This window comes from Anguilla rostrata, chromosome 17 (genome assembly GCF_018555375.3).
Source record: "Anguilla rostrata isolate EN2019 chromosome 17, ASM1855537v3, whole genome shotgun sequence".
NCBI classification, from domain to species: domain Eukaryota; kingdom Metazoa; phylum Chordata; class Actinopteri; order Anguilliformes; family Anguillidae; genus Anguilla; species Anguilla rostrata.
The window spans coordinates 6694031-6712858 of record NC_057949.1 but is presented as its reverse complement, the minus strand read 5'-3'; the positions used below and the strand labels follow the sequence as shown (position 1 = coordinate 6712858).

The 18828-nt window shown below is 46.0% G+C and overlaps 2 protein-coding genes across 3 annotated transcripts; both read left to right on the top strand.

Moving 5' to 3' along the window:
- The first annotated feature begins 2055 nt into the window (after window positions 1-2055).
- LOC135243758 (kelch-like protein 10) lies at window positions 2056-8910 on the top strand. Its single transcript, XM_064315778.1, has 5 exons — window positions 2056-2404; window positions 3115-3604; window positions 4009-4623; window positions 5946-6095; window positions 6654-8910. Exons 1-5 carry the CDS (start codon window positions 2250-2252, stop codon window positions 7008-7010), a joined length of 1767 nt encoding a protein of 588 aa, XP_064171848.1. The 5' UTR covers window positions 2056-2249; the 3' UTR covers window positions 7011-8910.
- Window positions 8911-10755: 1845 nt separating this feature from the next.
- On the top strand, window positions 10756-18535 carry LOC135243004 (myc-associated zinc finger protein). 2 transcript variants are annotated; one of them, XM_064314412.1, is made up of 8 exons: window positions 10756-11988; window positions 12943-13093; window positions 13249-13619; window positions 13923-14176; window positions 15448-15511; window positions 15941-16112; window positions 16645-17165; window positions 17523-18535. In XM_064314412.1, exons 1-7 carry the CDS (start codon window positions 11956-11958, stop codon window positions 17076-17078), a joined length of 1479 nt encoding a protein of 492 aa, XP_064170482.1. In that variant the 5' UTR covers window positions 10756-11955; the 3' UTR covers window positions 17079-17165; window positions 17523-18535. The 2 variants fall into 2 exon arrangements, with proteins under 2 accessions (XP_064170482.1, XP_064170483.1); XM_064314413.1 differs by having other exon boundaries at window positions 10760-11988; window positions 16680-17165.
- Window positions 18536-18828: the final 293 nt, after the last annotated feature.

Sequence of the window (18828 nt, the reverse complement as noted above, 5' to 3'; positions counted from 1 at the left end):
TTCAGTACTGGAATTTGGGTGAAGTGGAAGTTAAAGGCTTTGAACTGGAGTTGCCGATAGTGCTGAGCGATTAACCATGCCGAAGTTTATTTGAATTCGGTGGGTAAAGGTGTTTTTCTCCAAGCAGCGTGTGCTAGTTTTTTCAAAGTTGTTTATAGAAGGATGCTACAACTACGGTGGCCATAATCAATTGCGCCTACAGACACGCAAGTGACGTGACCGTTCAAAAACAGAACCCAGTACTCACACGACAAGACCGATATTGGAGCTGGACTAAAAGGGTATATGTACTGTGCGACTGTAACCAACAACACACATACAATCTATATACATTACATAATTCTAACAAGCTGGTAGTTTTTACTCAGCAGACTGCTATATCTGCCTTCAAATTGGTCTAATGAGTTGTCAGCGCGAATAGTTAACTTGCCAACGTGTTCAAGTTTTTTTTAAGAAAATCTAGTGTTCAACATTTCAAGAAAAAATATTGCTTAAGAATTTCAATTGTCATTATTTCATGGTACATTCATATTTTTAAAAAAAAGTTTTTAAACGAAATTGGCCTCGACTTTGTTTACTATTCTGCCTTTACCCCCAATTAGACTATTTCAGTTGTAGCATCTGGGCTTCAAGTTTCTGAGATTCCATCATTCAAATGAACTGGAACAATCTCCCACTGTTTCCTACCCTCTGCACCTGTTGATGACAGCATACAAATGTAAAATGTAAAATATATGTAAAATATATTTTGCTTCAAAAGAAAAAAAAAGGAAATTAAGCAGGTGCAATCCCCATTGTCAATTCTGGAGAGCTTAGACGGTCACCTTGCTCTATACGTAAATGATGTGACGTCACGCCGCAACTTGTTTTCACAGCGCGGTCCCTGGAGCCGGCTGTGCAGCTTTTAACATGCAGAATGTGTGCGGCCGATTGACCAGGGGGGTCGCTAGTGAGCCATGATGGGCTACGTTCCAGTACGTTACATTAATTCAGCAGACGCTTGTATCATATGTCTACGCTCTGTATTTCATCCAGTGCTGGAGATTTATGCACCCGCGTTATACAAACAGTGCTTAACCTGCTACGGTCATTCCGGTCAACTGAATACTTAATTTCATTCAAAATCGAGCTAGCAAATAACTCGCTCAATTCTGCAAAACGAACAATTTTCTATGCTTTTCAAAGTGAGCTAATGGTCATAACGGTCATGTAATGTGATACGTGAGCTGGTCATAATGGTCATGTGACGTAAAGGTTTAAGCAGCAATGGGGGTATAAATATCTGCAACGCTTTAATTTGAATTTGGACATATGCACCCAAATTTATTTATAACTTGCCAATGGCAAAGCTAATGTTAGCAAAACAAATTATTGTTCCAAGCCTGTTGGTGTTTGCATGTAACTTTTGTGTAAATTCATAACAATATCAAAATCTGCTAATAACTTGTGTATAGATACCACCCTTTAAAGCAGATACATTCTGGCAGAACTTTCATTAACCCTCTTTATTTTTAATTCTGACAAAGATGTTGTCTGACAAATGGCACAATTGTCCAATGTTATAGTAACACAAACCGATAGTAACAAATTGTCTACCCTACTCATTTGGTCCCACACCAATGAAAATGTAGCTTATAATGCATAGCTAGCTAAATCTGACATGAAGAAATGCATAATATAGGCAATAATATTTTAATATTATTGTAGGCAATATTTACTTTTTTATTTCATGCATCGATAACGTTGAACTTGTCATGCAGTGCGGGAACTATTATTATTAGTTGCATCAATGTTTATTGACAGCTGGCGACGTTTCTCACTTTTACATTACATGCGTTAGGCTAGTTTTGCACATTTTTGTAACATTGCATATTACAAACTTACGGCCTCTAGACGCTATGGTTGAGCTGAACACCAAAAAAATATTGAAACCTGTTGCGTTAGTTTAGGATGAATTAGCATTAGTAACAGTAGGTCGAAACTTTGCGATAGGTCAATGTCCTTTTGCTAAAGTGGTTTTGAATCAGCAACGCGGAATTTTAAAAGTTACCTCATTATTCAGCTATCATTTTAGTTCCTGGCGGAGAGTTCTGACGTCATAAAGCAAAAGGAAAGGACGTCAGAGAAGTGGGGAACCTCCATATCTATATAACCACGAACAGGGCAGATTGCACACGTCTAAATACTTGGAAATGCTAAACTGGCATGGTTTCTGAGTGGAGTTGAGAGACGTGTCCTCTTCAGCGAAGATGGAGTACGGAGTGGATGATGAATCCCACGTGGACTACGCTATACTCAACAAACTTCGACTGGATGGCAGGTTCTGTGATGTGGTCATCCGCGTGGAGGGCTTTACTATGAAAGCCCACAAGATTGTCCTGTGCGCTTGTAGTTCCTACTTCCGGTGAGTAACGATTGACGGCACCGATGATTATGCGCTGTAATATTATGCGCTTTTGTTGTTGTATATATATGGGGTCATATTTGGTGAGAACAGGAAACAAAATATTTCATTTCTGAAAACAGACGCAATATTTTCTTTGCATGTGTGAGGAGTTGCATTTTAGTCTTTCAAAGCCCATCTCGTAAGGTTTGCAATTCAGGTAAAATGCCTGAAAAGCTGTTATGCATAATCCACTGGTCGCTTTACTCTCATGGATAAACACGCTTATATTTTGGATTTTTTTCTCGAAAAATCTGCTGTTATCTGCTGTGTTTGGTTTTGCTTTATGATTCATACGACCCTTTTCATGAGATTTGTAAAAATTGTTCTTGGTGTGTTAGAACCCTTGCTGCAATTAACGTAAGCATAAAATCTTGGACAACTGGCATTTTTGTAATACATGGATTCGATCTGAACGTGAGGTGGTCATGGAATATATCACAACGATTTGACAATGACTGTTCAATAGTGACTATCAGGGTGCCATCTGCTGCTGGTCTTGTTTTAGTCTCTTTTGATGGAGGCAGCCTATCATACCCACCATGAAGGACATTGAAAGAAGACCAGTTAAAATCTGCAGCTATAGTGAATGGGGTGCATTCTACATTGCATTTGTTGTATTTGCAGAAAGTCACTTTGAACTCAGTTGTCTGCAAGTGACACCCCTATAGTGCCCTGTTCACAGGCAACTTCAACAACTCGCAAAAGAGGGTGTACAGCATCCCCGGGGTGCTGCCGGAGATGATGAAGATCATCGTGGAGTACGCCTACACGCACTCCGTGGTGGTTACCAAGGACAACGTGGAGCGCCTGCTGCCGGCGGCGGACCAGCTGTGCGTCCTGGGCGTCGTGCAGGCCTGCGCGGACTTCCTGGAGGCCCAGCTGTGCACGCACAACTGCATCGGCATCTGGAGGTTCACCAACATATACTTCTGCCCCGAGCTTCGGCGCACGGCGTACCGCTTCATCCTGCAGAACTTCGAGGAGGTCGGGCAGACCTCCCCGGAGTTCCTGGAGCTCACGCTGCCCGAGCTCTGCGACATCGTCGAGAAGGACGACCTCACCGTCAAGCAGGAGGACAGAGTGTTCGACGCCGTCCTGCGCTGGACGGCGCACCTGCCCACCAAGCGCAAATCCCACCTCCCTCGGTTGCTCCCGAAGGTAGCCTGTTCGTACCCCAGCGAGGGACAAGCAGGCAAATTCGCCAAAATGTAGTTTTTGAATATAACCTGTGCACCTTGGAGAGCTGCAAATCAGTAGCCAGTTCAGACCCAAGACTCCAGGTGTGATGAGTTAAACTGTGCCGCTCCCTTCACTAAACAGTTAGTTCTGAGTATCAATGACACCAGCACAGCATGCGGCTCTCCAAAGTGAATGGCTTTAGATACACATAAATGTCTTCTTATTTATTTTTCACGTTACGTTCGTGGATATAAAATTCCAGCACCTCAGTAGCATCTCAAAGAGTCAAAACAGATTCGTGTTCAGTGTTCTGCTTCCCCAGCTAAGACCCGCTTGCAGCTCACACAGAGGTCTGCTGTCCTGGCTTGTGTTCCTCTGACCAGGTCCGGATGGCCCTGATGAACGCAGACTACTTCATGAACAACATGAAGACCAACGCGTTGGTGAAGGACAATGAGGAGTGCAAGCCCATCATCATAAACACCCTGAGGGCAATGTGCAGCCTTCGAAAGACAAACTTTGTGGGCACCAGCTGCTATAGCAACCTGTGCCGCCCGCGCCTGCCCTACGCGGTCCTGCTGGCCATCGGGGGCTGGAGCGGGAACAGGCCCACCAGCGTGGTGGAGTCCTACGACACGCAGGCCAACTGCTGGGTGACGGTGGCGCAGACGGAGAGCCCCCGGGCCTACCACGGCACCGTCTACCTGGACGGCTTCGTCTACTGCGTGGGCGGCTACGACGCCGTGGAGTTCTTCAGCGCCGTGTGCAAGTTCGACCCCGTGGCACGCGGCTGGCACAAGGTGGCGCCCATGCACTCGCGCCGCTGCTACGTGAGCGTGACCGTCCTGCGCGGCTGCATCTACGCCATGGGCGGCTTCGACGGCTACACCCGCCTCAGCTCCGCCGAGCGCTACGAACCCGCCACCAACCAGTGGAGCCTGATCCCGCCCATGAACGAGCAGAGGAGCGACGCCAGCGCCGCCACGCTGGACGGGAAGGTCAGCGACCCCTGAGCCCCACGGACCGGCCTCGCTGAACACTGACACTGGCACACTGACACTAATGCTGACTCTGACACTGACACTGAACACTGACACTGGCACACTGACACTAATGCTGACTCTGACACTGACACTGAACACTGACACTGGCACACTGACACTAATGCTAACTCTGACACTGACACTGAACACTGACACTAACACTGACACTAGCACTGACACACTGACACTAACACTAGCACTGACACAGACACAGGCACACTGACACTAGCACTGACACACTAACACTGACACACTGACACTAAAACTACCACGATACTAGCACTGACACACTAACACTGACACTAGCACTGACACACTAACACTAACACTGACACAGACACAGGCACACTGACACTAGCACTGACACACTAACACTGACACACTGACACTAAAACTACCACGATACTAGCACTGACACTAGCACTGACACTGACATGCTGACACTAAAACTACCACAATACTAGCACTGACACTAGCACTGACACTGACACTGATACTGACTCTGACACAGTAACATTGACACTGACACTGTCACTAACGCTGACACTTGACACTGACACTAATACTAGTAAAACTAGCACTGACAACACTGACACTAACATTAACACTGCCACTAACACTGACACTTGACACTGACACTAATACTAACACTGACACTAAAACGAGCACTAACACTGACACTAGCACTAAAATTGACTCTGACACAGTAACATTGACACTGTCACTAACACTGACAGTAAAACTAGCACTGACAACACTGATACTAACATTAACACTGCCACTAACACTGACATTTGACACTGTCACTGTCACTAAAACTAGCACTGACACTAACACTGACACTGTCACTAAAACTAATACTGACACCGACACTGACATTAACAATGACACTGACACTAAAACTAGCACTGACACTGACACCAGCACTGACACTGACACTGACACTGACACTAAAACTAGCACTGACTCTTGACACTGACACTAACACTAACACTGACACACTGGCACAAACACTGACACTAAAACTACCTCTGACACTAGCACTGACAGTATCAATGTCACTAACACCAACACTACACTGGCACCTCTGTCAGAACCACTCCAGGGAAGTGCTACAGCTAATTGTGCATTGCCCGCAAAGAACCTGAAAACCACAGCTAGTGCTTGGTAGCCACCAAGATTTGATTTGGCCTGCAGTACCTGTATATGCCACCAGGGAGGCACCTATATTTTCAGCGGACAATCCTGTAACAGGCTCTGCTTTCTTCCTCGTGCAGGTGTACATCTGTGGGGGCTTCAACGGGGAGAACTGCCTGTGCACGGCGGAGTACTACAGCCCCCACACCAACCAGTGGACCCTGATCACCCCGATGAAGAGTCGGCACAGCGGGCTGGGCGTGGTGGCGTACAAAGAGGAGATTTACGTGGTGAGTGTCCCCCCTCACGCCTCACAGACGGCTAACACCACACCAGCCCTCAGGCTTGGCCACGGACACTTCCTGTTGGCCGTTTGAAGGTTAAAACGCTGAATAGTGTCTCTCCTCCTTGTTGGATGGAACAGTGTCTCCTCCTTGTTGGATGGAACAGTGTCTCCTCCTTGTTGGATGGAACAGTATCACTCCTCCTTGTTGGATGGAACAGTGTCTCCTCCTTGTTGGATGGAACAGTATCACTTCTCCTTGTTGGATGGAACAGGATCACTCCTCCTTCTTAAATGGAACAGTGTCTCTCCTCCTTGTTGGATGGAACAGTGTCACTCCTCCTTGTTGGATGGAACAGTGTCACTCCTCCTTGTTGGATGGAACAGTGTCACTCCTCCTTGTTGGATGGAACAATGTCTCTCCTCCTTGTTGGACGGAACCATACGATTTGCGGGTTTTATTGGTGTCTGGAGAAACAATAGTGCGAGAGTAATAAAATTACCTCCCTCTCTGTCCTTCTACTGCTCATGTGACCTGTGACCTTTGACCTCTGACTCCTCCCAGGTGGGCGGTTTCGACGGGGTCAGCCGGCTCCGGAGCGTGGAGGCCTACGACCCGCTGGCCGACAGCTGGCGCCAGATGCCTGACATGATCATCGCCCGCAGCAACTTCGGCATCGAGGTGATGGACGACCGGCTCTTCGTGGTGGGCGGCTTCAATGGCTTCAGCACCACCTTCTACGCCGAGTACTTCGACCAGAATACCAACGAGTGGGGCAGCATCCAGGACATGGGGGTCTTCCGGAGCGCGCTCAGCTGCTGCACCGTCGCCGACCTGGCCAACGTCGCCGAGTACGCCGCCCCCCGCAGCCCGGGGAGCCCCACCGCCGAGCTCTCCACCATCAAAGAGCTCACTCTGTGAGCTCCCCGAACCTCACCGACTGGGCCCAGGGCTCAGCCCCCCGAACCTCACCGACTGGGCCCGAGGCTCAGCCCCCCGAACCTCACCGACTGGGCCCGGGGCTCAGCCCCCCGAACCTCACCGACTGGGCCCAGGGCTCAGCCCCCCGAACCTCACCGACTGGGCCCAGGGCTCAGCCCCCCGAACCTCACCGACTGGGCCCGTGGCTCAGCCCCCCGAACCTCACCGACTGGACCCGTGGCTCAGCTCCCTGAACCTCACCGACTGGGCCCAGGCTCAGCCCCCCGAACCTCACCGACTGGGCCCGTGGCTCAGCCCCCCGAACCTCACCGACTGGGTCAGCCCAGGATACCTCATACACTCATAGGGCCATCTTCTGCTGCGGCAGCCAAAACTATCTTACAAAATAAGAGCTTGATAATGTGATGCCAGAAAAGCATTAAATTCTTGGTCAACATCAACATGTCAGCCTATTGCCAAATTTTTGTGTTCAGTATTTTGGTTGTATTTCTAATACGGTGTTATGGTAGAACCTCAAAAGATGTGAATGATTTAGGAATATAAGTCTATGTGGATGGGGTTATATGATTTGAACACACTGAAAATGATAATTAACTATACTAACTATGCTTTTTTTTTTTTTGCTTGATTCTTTATTTTTAAGAGTTATTATAAGTAAAAAAAAAAACAAATACTTTAGGTTTTTGCACTGCCTTTACTGCATATAACTATGATCAGTTATATGCAGTAAAGCATATAACTGACCATAGTTATATAGGCAAAACAAATTCACCTTGTCTGACACACTGCAAATTGTAGCTTTAATTTTATAGTTATAATATCTGAAAAAGACTGGAAGTAAACACATTTTCTCTTGTGGCTTAATGAACACTTTTAAATGTGGAAAAAGCACTACAAACACTTCAGACACCCTGCTAAACAAAGCATGTGACCACTGCCATACCATTCAGCTGTTTTCTGCTGACCCAGCAGCATTCAGCACCTTGGACAGTGGCAGCCCACCTGCAGGCAAGCAGTGACTCTCAGTCTAACTGTGTCTTTACCAGCACTGATTATAAAGGCATCGCCTACTGTGGGCCAGCAGGGCTATACTTCACGTGGTGCCTGGTTACTCTTTTCACCTTTAATATCAGCAACCAATCCAGACTCGGGAAACCAGGTCAGGTTAGTTGACTGTGTAATCAGCTGCTCTCACTGGTCAGTTACATGCTGAGCAACATCGAAAAGCAGCCAACACAGTGGCTCTCCAGGTCCAGGGAAGCAGACACCTGTGCTATTGAGACTGGCGTCTCTGGAAGTACAACCCAGCCTTTGGGAAGAGTCTGTGTAACCATGTTTTTTTCCCCCCTTTTTTAACAATATGGCTGAATTGTTTGTTCTTTCATTGGGTTCTGAAGTTTAAACGTGAACTGGTATTTTTCTTTCCTCCAAAAGCCATGGTAACAGAAAAAAATGTGCATTTTGAAAATCAAAATAGCAAGTACAAATAGCCATATTTGTGTATCCTTGTTCTTTTAGTTTGTTAGATGGTACCACTGAACACCACTGGCGTTTTCATTTATCCTAGCAGGAAATTAAATAAAAAAATAATTTAAAAAAAATCTCCTGTCGCCTATACGGTAGACACAGCTAAAAGCTGACATTTTTGACCGGGGTCTTTTTAAAAATGATTTCTTGCTGGAACAATGTATCAGACAACTTGGTATCTCTCATTTAATTGCCGTGAACCCAAATGTTTCTGCTTGCCTACACCGAAAACCGCCGTGGGTGAAACAATTGGGACGTTGCCCCGACGGAGTTTATTCATAACACGCACAATAAATAAACCCTGCAATAGAAGTCACTGAATCCGCGCTGTGCAATAACTTCCGAATAAACTCCCACTGGTTTTATAAGTGCTATTTAAAGGGGAGGTTTCGTTCGCTTGCGTGTTTGACCGCACCGGATGTCGCTGTAGTTCACCTCGCGATTGACGGGCACAGAGAAATTCGTGCAGAGCCACAGGACAGTAAACCCATAGCTGAAACAACTAAAACGATTTACTGACAAGGAGCTTACAGTCTACCACTACGCCTCAATTTATTATTTTTCTCTTGATACATTTTACTCGTGAATGTGTTCAGTTGGCAAAATATGTCAAAGAGTAGTTTGTGCTACAACCAGCTAGTTAAATATGTTCATCATCCTTCTGCATGATATATGGGCTATTGCCTAGCTGACACTACCATTTCCAGTGGAAATACACAATCATAGGCTGGTATTACTGCTCCATGGTGTCTCCTAGTGGTTTATTTTGATTACTGGCTGGTTGCCAGAAAACATCACAGGTTCAAAATTTTGGTGTAATTTGATTGGCTGTGCCAGCTGGGGTAGGTCCCTTTGCTCCGCTCTCCTCCCCTGGGCCCTCTTACAGGTCAGCACAAGGGCGCTTCCAAATCAGCGCACTTGCCTAATATTGAGTATACAAGTCGATTATACTGGATGGGATAGTTACGTTACGTTGGCAAAATGTTCTCTAAATGTAGTGTACTTAAAATCCCAGGACAATATGCTCATTTCTGGGGGTTTCGCTGAGTACATTTGGAAGCATACTTTTCAGGAATCAAACAACCATTTTCATCCCATAAATGACACAGTGTAATTTTAAAAATGGAATACAGCTTTGCTGATGCTCTCCTTCAACATGATGTTATGTTATGGAACTTTTTCTACATTACATCTATAACTAATAATTTAAATGATCATTTCAGTAACAAATTTTAATCAGGTACTAAAATCACTCATGGTCTTGACTGTTGCATGTATTTAACGATTATAGAAATTGAATACAAAACATGTTCATACACATTCGCTTGCCTTAGAGTCAGTCACACACCAAATGACTGAAAATGTTTACAGGTTTAGTGGAAAACAGCTCTTGATTAGACATTAAACTGATTTGGAATTTATTCTCGACAGCTAGAATGGAAGGTTTGTGTACAACTGGAAGTGCCTGGAATTATGTTGGAACAAATGGCACCAAATAACAGATTCACCAAAATATACTCCTGAGCATTCTTATTGATAATGATCTGCTATCTTCACTGTGAATTAAACTACATTCATTGCATTCCATAGGCTACTGCTGTTGTGTCATGTTGATAGGTTAGATCAGGGCTGCCCAGCTGTAAAAAAGCACACCTCATTCAACAGTGAGAGATATCATTTAGCTGCTAATTATTAGGGTCAGATTTGCCAAATTTGTGTCATATTTGGGTTGTTTAAATGAAAACCTACATGACAGTGGATCTCCAGGAACAGGGTTAGGCTGCCCTGTTTAAAACCAACCAGACCATTTCAAAGAAATGGTTCTTTGAATATCCGAAATGTAGGACCTACAGTTTGCATTTTTATCGTGTGGACAATATTTCATTGTGTGACTGGTGGAACCACAGCCAAGAGCACTTTGAAACAGCAGTGCGGTTAATACTGCGTCCTAGTACAGCAGGTGTCATGTTATTTCATCATGAACGACGAGCAGACAATAATATTAATATTCAGATAAGCATCTTCTTTAATACGGGTTCGTTTATACATGTGAAATATTCTATCTATGCGAATGTAGCCTACCGCAGTTTGAGTGGATGCCAATACCTGCATCATATTGTTTTCCCCGCTTGGTGTAAGACGGCGTTTCATTTAGATAATTTCCGTCGGCTCAAACGTGAGGGGGAGGGGGGCAGTCCGAGAGCACGACACTGGCAGAACCTTTACACGGGGAGCCCAGCGGAGAGACGGGAGGGGGTTTTCATGCCAAAATACCTTCCCTTTAAAACAAGGGGACATAGCGGAGAGGAGAATAGAGGGGGGAGAAAATAAAATATAAAAAAGAAAAGGAAGGAAGACCGAGAGGGAGGGAGGGCGAGAGATATAGAAAAAAAGAAAGATGACATATTTTCAATTGAACACCCGAGGCGGAGCGACGGGTCGCGGCCGAATGGGAGCGCTCTAACTGGGTCTGAGGACTGAACGCTACTCCGAGGCTTCAACAAACACCCACATCGGCCTGACGGGAAAATAATTAAAATTAGACAGCGCATTTGAATGGATATTTTAAAGAATGTTAACTAATTTATGTTATTGCTTCTAAAAATAATTTATACTGTTAAGATTAATCGCATTTGGTCGTTTGAGATTAGCTGTAACATCAATTGTTTTCGTAATTGCTAACAAGATAGCATTAGCTAATTCATGGAGATTTTAATTAATTAGTAAATGCATCTTTGATATAAAAGGCTCGTAAGCTACCGTTGACAGGATTCCATGGGTTTTAACAAAAAAGTAAACAACGATGCATTATACACTGCCAGACCGTATCAATGACTACCTAGTTAACCTAGCTACCTAATTGTTATTTGCTAGCTGTCTAGTTAAACCGACTGCAAGATATGATTTAGCTCACCAAGCTGCCTGGTGGCTAGATGGCTAAATAAAGAAAGCATAAATATATCTGCAGATTTTTTGCGTTTTTATTAAGCAGTTGTTAAAAGTTTTATTTAAGCTGTGATCAGGGTGTAATTGCAGGTTTGTTAATTAAATAGTTTGGCAGCAATATTGCTCGCTAGATAGTTCGGGAAATATGAACCAGAAAGCTGTAGGGATGATCTTGTACTCCCTGCGTAAACGTGAATACTGCTCGTTTCAAGAAAACATCGAAATTTTAAGCATTCACATTTTACACAATTAATTGCTATTTGCATCAATAGTTACATATGCCATTTCAGTGAGGTTAATTTTAGATAAACTCATACAGCCTGAGGCGCAAGAGAATACTCAAGACATTGACATTAAGGGAACTACCCAAATTGTTGTCACAAGGATTAACTTGTTTTCTAATAGTGTTTAATTTTTGTTGTTATAACAAATATTGTCTTTGAATTTCAAAATGGATGCTGCTTGGAGTAATTTTCTGTTTCAGGTAAGCTGAACTGTCATGTTTTGCCACTTGTCTGTGTGCACTGCTTGTGTTCCAAATTTTTGGTGTGTGTAATGAATGGATAAGTTTGCAGAAATCTACAAGCAATGACCCCCCTACTTCCCTCCCTCGGATGATTTGCAAACATTTTTTTCTAATATGGAAACATTATAGGCATTGTGAGCTCAAATTTCTTCACTTCCTTTGATTAATTTGAACAAGTGATATACTATGACTCAGACAGTAAAGAGCATCACATAGGTAGTACTGGCAAATATTCATCACATCATATAGCCCAGAGCCTTGTCAAAATAGAAAAGTAAAAATCACAGCAGGTGAAAAATGACTGCTAGTTGGGCTAATTGTATTTTCACGCAATTCAGTGACGTGGTTACAGTGCATGTTACACTAACATCTTGACCTTTTAGAAGGTCAGGATGTTAGCCTTGGAAGATGAGTCTAAGTCTCATTGCATTACATTCATTTAGCGGACGGTTTTTGTATCCAGAGCAACTTTCTTCATCGCCACCATTCCTGTGATTTGTGTTCAAGTGTGTAAAAGAAGTAATGCCACGTGATCTATGCCCGTTACTCTTACAAATGTTAAAGATGGGCACCCTCGTGGATGCCAGTCTGGACTACATCATTTTACAAACGTGCACACATCTGACTATAATTAACAATTTGTCTGTTTTGTTGAATTTTTCATCCTACTAACATCACCAAGAAACATGAAATTGCTAACAAGCAGATTAGGTTGCTAATATCAGGCTAACCCAAAATATGTGGTTCGATGTCAGATTGTTGTTTGATGCCTGATTCTGGCCTCTTGGTTTCCATAATTAGCTTAGAGTCTCAAGCGTATGTCCAATATCAAATAAACTGTTCACAGCAGAAAATGTATATTTTAACTTCTAACTGAAAGTATTTTTCTTTTTTCCCCTCATTGTTTTCCAGACTCCGCCTACTCAAAATCAAGCAGAGACGGCCCTCCAATCAGATCTCCTCCCAGAGCTTACAGGTTCTGCTGAGAACCCACCCACAGAACACATAGCCCCGCCCCCCTCTACTGTAGATACAGCTGCTCTGAATGAAGAACCTGTACCGGGTAAGGGGGCAGGGCAGGGTGAAAGGGGCAGTGTTACTGAGCTGTACACGCGTCCGTGCACTCTGTTAGCTGATCTCTCTCTCTCTCTGCCTCTCCCTTGCCCTCTCTCTCCTTTTCTCTCTCTCTCTCTCCCTCTCTCTCTCTCTCTCTCTCAGTGAAACCCGTCTCTCGGCCGGCCCGCGCTGCCCACATCTGCCCTCTCTGCAACAAGCAGTTCAAGAACAGCTACAACCTGCGGCGACACCAGTCGGTGCACACGGGCATCCGCATGAAGGACCGGGCGGCACGGGAGAGGGAGGAGGGCGTGAAGGAAGGAAGGGCGGAGAGACAGACCGTTCCTCTCTCCTTGCTCCATCTCTCTGTCCCTCCCCCGCTTCCCCCTCCACAGGAATCCGTTCCTCACCCCCCCTCGCTTGGCGGCCAGGAGAGTCAGTCGGTCGCGGTGTCCATCGCCACCGCTACCGTCACCATGGCTATTCCCCCTCCTCTCCCAACCGCTGTCGTGGTTGCTGGGGCGATGGTCCAGGTTGGTATATGCTTGTGGGACAGTGAAGTGGTTAACGAGCTGGGCTTGTAACTCAAAGGCTGTGGGTTTGATTCTGACCTGGGGCATTGAAGGTCCAGCTGTACACATGGAGTGCATGCAAACAACATATGGCAATGTAAGTGACTCTGGATAAGAGCATCTACTAAAATGGCTAAATGCGTGTTCACACCTCACATAAAAAATTAAGGATTTTTAGCTGAGCAGCTTAGTGATGGTGCGCATGGTGGTTTAGAGGCAGCGGTCTGCATGTGGAGTCATCAGTGATGCCTCTCTGTATCTCAGAGGCCTGCGAACCTTAACCCGAACCCAAACCCGGTGCGCAAGAACCACGCCTGCGAAGCCTGTGGGAAGGCCTTCCGGGACGTGTACCACCTGAACCGGCACCGCCTGTCCCATTCGGACGAGAAGCCCTACTCCTGCCCCATCTGTCAGCAGCGCTTCAAGAGGAAGGACAGGATGAGCTACCACGTGCGCTCGCACCAGGGCGGGGTGGAGAAGCCCTACGTCTGCCCGCACTGCGCTAAGGGCTTCTCCAGGTGAGAGGAGCCCCGGTCAGGAGGCTGGGATTTCAGTAGCAGAGTAACTCCACGGGGGTCACATTTACCCAACGGGAGTCACATTTACCCAAGGGGTCTCACATTCACCCAACGGGTCTCACATTTACCCAACAGGGGTCACATTTACCCAATGGGAGTCACATTTACCCAACGGGTCTCACATTTACCCAACGGGGGTCACATTTACCCAACGGGAGTCACATTTACCCAACGGGGGTCACATTTACCCAACGGGGGTCACATTTACCCAACGGGAGTCACATTTACCCAACGGGGGTCACATTTACCCAACGGGGGTCACATTTACCCAACGGGTCACAGTTACCCAACGGGGTCACATTACCCAACGGGGTCACATTTACCCAACGGGGGTCACATTTACCCAACGGGGGTCACAGTTACCCAACGGGGGTCACAGTTACCCAACGGGGGTCACATTTACCCAACGGGGGTCACATTTACCCAACGGGGTCACATTTACCCAACGGGGTCACATTTACCCAACGAGGGTCACAGTTACCCAACGGGGGTCACATTTACCCAACGGGGGTCACAGTTACCCAACGGGGGTCACATTTACCCAACGGGGTCACATTTACCCAACGGGGTCATTTACCCAACGGGGTCGCGTTTACCCAACGGGGGTCACAGTTACCCAACGGGGGTCACATTTACCCAACGGAGGTAACATTTACTCAACAGGGGTCGCTTTTACCCAACGGGGGTCACATTTACCCAACGGGGGTCGCGTTTACCCAACGGGGGTCACAGTTACCCAGCGATGGTCGCATTTACCCAACGGGGGTCACATTTACCCAAGGGGTCATTACCCAACGGGTCACATTTACCCAACGGGGTCGCTTACCCAACGGGGTCACATTACCCAACGGGTCACAGTTTACCCAACGGGGTCACATTTACCCAACGGGGTCACAGTTACCCAACGGGGCACATTTACCCAACGGGGTCACAGTTACCCAACGGGGTCACATTTTACCCAACGGGGTCACATTTACCAACGGGTCACAGTTACCCACGGGGTCACATTTACCCAACGGGTCACGTTTACCCAACGGGGGTCATATTTAATCAACGGGTGTCACATTTACCCAACGGGGATCACAGTTACTCAACGGGGGTCACAGTTACTCAGCGGGGGTCGCATTTATCCAACGGGGTCACATTTACCCAAGAGCGTTCACATTCACATACATTCAACGAACTCGCTGTTCAAACAACCTCTCTTTCAGGCCCGATCATCTCAACAGCCACGTCCGGCAGGTCCACTCCACGGAGAGACCTTTCAAGTGCGAGGTAATGCATTGGTTTGAGTCTCTGCACCTGTTCCTCTGTATCCCTGGCCATCCTCTACTTGCATATTCACCCATTTCTCTGTCCCACTGTCCCTTTGTCCATCCGTCTCTCCCTCTCTTTCTATTCATCTCTCCTTCACTCTCTGTTTGCATGCATTTCTCTGTTACTGGAAGGAGGTTAATATTGTCAACCATCCCCAAACATAGAGCAAATTCTCAATTTCCATCCAAACTGACGATATCTTAATGGTGAAATGTCTGTTCCCTGTGCTGTTTGAAGCCATTTTTTGTTTTGAGTTTTATTAGATCTGAATGATATCATTGGTGTGAATACACCATCAAAATGCATTGCTTTTCACATCTATTCTGAAAAGCATCATTTTTAATAGTTTTCTGGTCTATGCCGTGCTGACTCTCGAACCCCGTGCAGACTTGCGAGTCGGCGTTCGCCACACGGGATCGTCTGCGCGCCCACATGATCCGGCACGAGGAGAAGGTGCCCTGCCACATCTGCGGCAAGCTGCTGTCCGCCGCCTACATCACTGATCACATGAGGGTTCACAACCAATCGCAGCACCACGCCTGCCACCTGTGCAATCGCAGTGAGTACACTTACTGGAGTCTGTTCAGGTTTCTTCTGTTATTTTAAATGCGCAGTTGAGCTTGTGTTTCTTCCATTGGGTCACAGATCAGTTGAGCATGGAGTATGGTGAAATCCATGGTGAAGTCATAACAGTGCTTAGTGAGTGGCTCTCTTAGTTATTTACGCTTGGATGCTTCTTTTTGAACAATTTGGCATCTCCAGTCCCACCCGAATTTGGATCACCAATTTGTGAAGTAGGTATGAGCGCGCGCTCATGTACGGCCCCTGCTGCTGGCTGAGGAGAGCGAAGACGACTCGCGGTTCTCCGCGGAAACACGCGGTGTCAGCTAGCTGCTTCTTTTCGCACCACAGCCGCGAGCCATGCAGAGTGGGGGCAGAGGAGACCCAATCATACCCAAGCTCAGAGAGTGGCTAACAGGCATCTCTCCAGCAAGGAACACTGTTATCCCATCTACCTTTGTGTCCTGTCATCCAACCAATATGTAGCTTCATTTGTTTCCATAAGTAATGAAATGTACCTTTTTCCACAGTATGTCCATTAGCGTCTCCCTGCCTGTCTCTGCAGGCTTTACCACGCTCACCTACCTGCGCGTCCATGCTCAGAAGCACCACAGCCAGGAATGGAAGGACAGCGGGGGCCAGAGAGGGGGTTTTGGAGGGACGGGGGCCGGAGGGGTCCTGCTGTGCCAGCTGTGCGGGGTGCACTGCAAAACTCCCACCCAGCTGCAAGGACACATGGGCACGCACACGACCCCCCAGAGCACCCCCAGCCCCATCAGCAGCACCACCACCGCCACCTCGGCCTCCAGCGCCAGCTCCGTGTCCCTCACCAACATGGTGTCCAGTGCCGTCACCCTCACCAACATGGCGTCCAGCGCCGTCTCCCTTGCCAACATGGCGTCCAGTGCCAGCGTGTGCGGGAGCCCCGGGGAGGGGCTGCTGGTTTCGGACTGCTCCGGGATAGCCCCCCAGTCTCACAGCTAGCAGAGGGAAAAGGAGGGACAGGGGAGAAGTGGAGGGAGGGGTGAGCAGGGAATCTGATCAGGGGAAAGTGAGTAACCTATTTCTGAAGTTTTTCCTTTCCGAAATGAAATGTATTGTAATACAATGGACTTTGCATGGATTTATTTGAATTTAAAACAACATATTCAACAGTAGTGTATCTTGCTAAATACATAGCAATATCTGAAAGCGGCATATATCATGAAATATTGCAATAGCTTGATATTTTATTTCAGTTAATTTTCAGTTTACTTAAATAAATTTTAATTTAAGCATATTCCAGTTGTCTGTGGGCCGGCAGTGTGTTTATGTGAATGAATCTTCTCATTTCTGCGGTGTGGTGAACATTAGGCTCAGTCATTGTACATAAACCATGCTGACGAGCTCACTCTCTCTCTCTTTTCAGCTGTTGTCCAGCGGTCTGTCTACTCCGTCATCTGCAGGGCGTGGGGCTCCGTGATTGGATAATTGGCACAGTGCTGACCCCGCCTCCCCGGGCCAACTTTTATTTTTTTTTAATTAAAGAAAACTAAAGAGTGGAAAAGATGCTGAAATGGGGAAGGGTGGAATTTATGTGAATGCGTCCAGTCAACAAAAGGAAACCCTGGTTGAATGCGTGGACGTGGAACTCTCGTGAAATAACACATGACCATAGTATTAGGATGTCTTCTTGAAAGGGACAGGTTCCTTGTGGAGAGATACCTCTGTTGTTTGCTTAGCGAGCAGCCCACCGAGCAAGTATTTTGGTATTTTTGTATTTTATAATAATCAGTTTCAAATATCACAAATATGCCACCTGTCGTTTGAGTGTTTGGATGCCAAATGAATCTACCTGCTGTCCCTTCGAATAAAATTTCTTATCACACCTGTGAAAATCGGCAGTTTCAACAGAATCCCTCTTACACAAAATGCATCCAGTAGATGTACTGGAATTAGGGGAAATGATTTCCGCGAATTCGTCTAAGACTACATACAAGTTCTGATAAGAACTTTATCACCATATTAAACTGTTTAAAACACCTCTCCATCAGGAACCTGTTGACTTGGGCAGCAACACATCTTAATGCCTTACTGATCTGTTACATTGTACTATTCCCCCTGAACTATGGTGTGGGTTAATTGAGAACAATAATGGAATATATATATATTTATATTTGTACATTTCTCAGTCCTATCTGTGAATATATAGATTGAAAACTGTATTGTTTGATGCTTCCTATGATTATTGATGTTAATTTGTCATTTTGACTAAGTTTAATTGAGCTGAAAAAGTAAACCATGTAATATTTGTGAATAGGTGTATTATCTTGACTATGTGTTACCACCTCGTTTAATGACATGTGCTTGTGTTGCTGTAATATGCTGTGTTATTTCCTGTACATACGAACAGTTCATCAATAATAATTTCATTTACTTACACCGGGACGTGTGTGCAAGTCTGTTTTCGTGGTATTAAATATAAAGAGTCTACCTTGTAGTGGGCGTAGAGAATTGATTCAAGACCTTCCGTGCATCTGGACTATAAAAATGTTTCGCCCAACTTGTGTGTGGGGGATATGGAGATGACGAATGTATTTGTTCTTTAACAGAAGATCACATTTGCAACCGAATTTGATATTCGATGTGTCATATTCTTTGTAAGTGGAATTATTTGAAGTATGTCCGAATCGGACCTCAGGAAATGCAGTGCTTCATAGGAACGCTCGGACCCG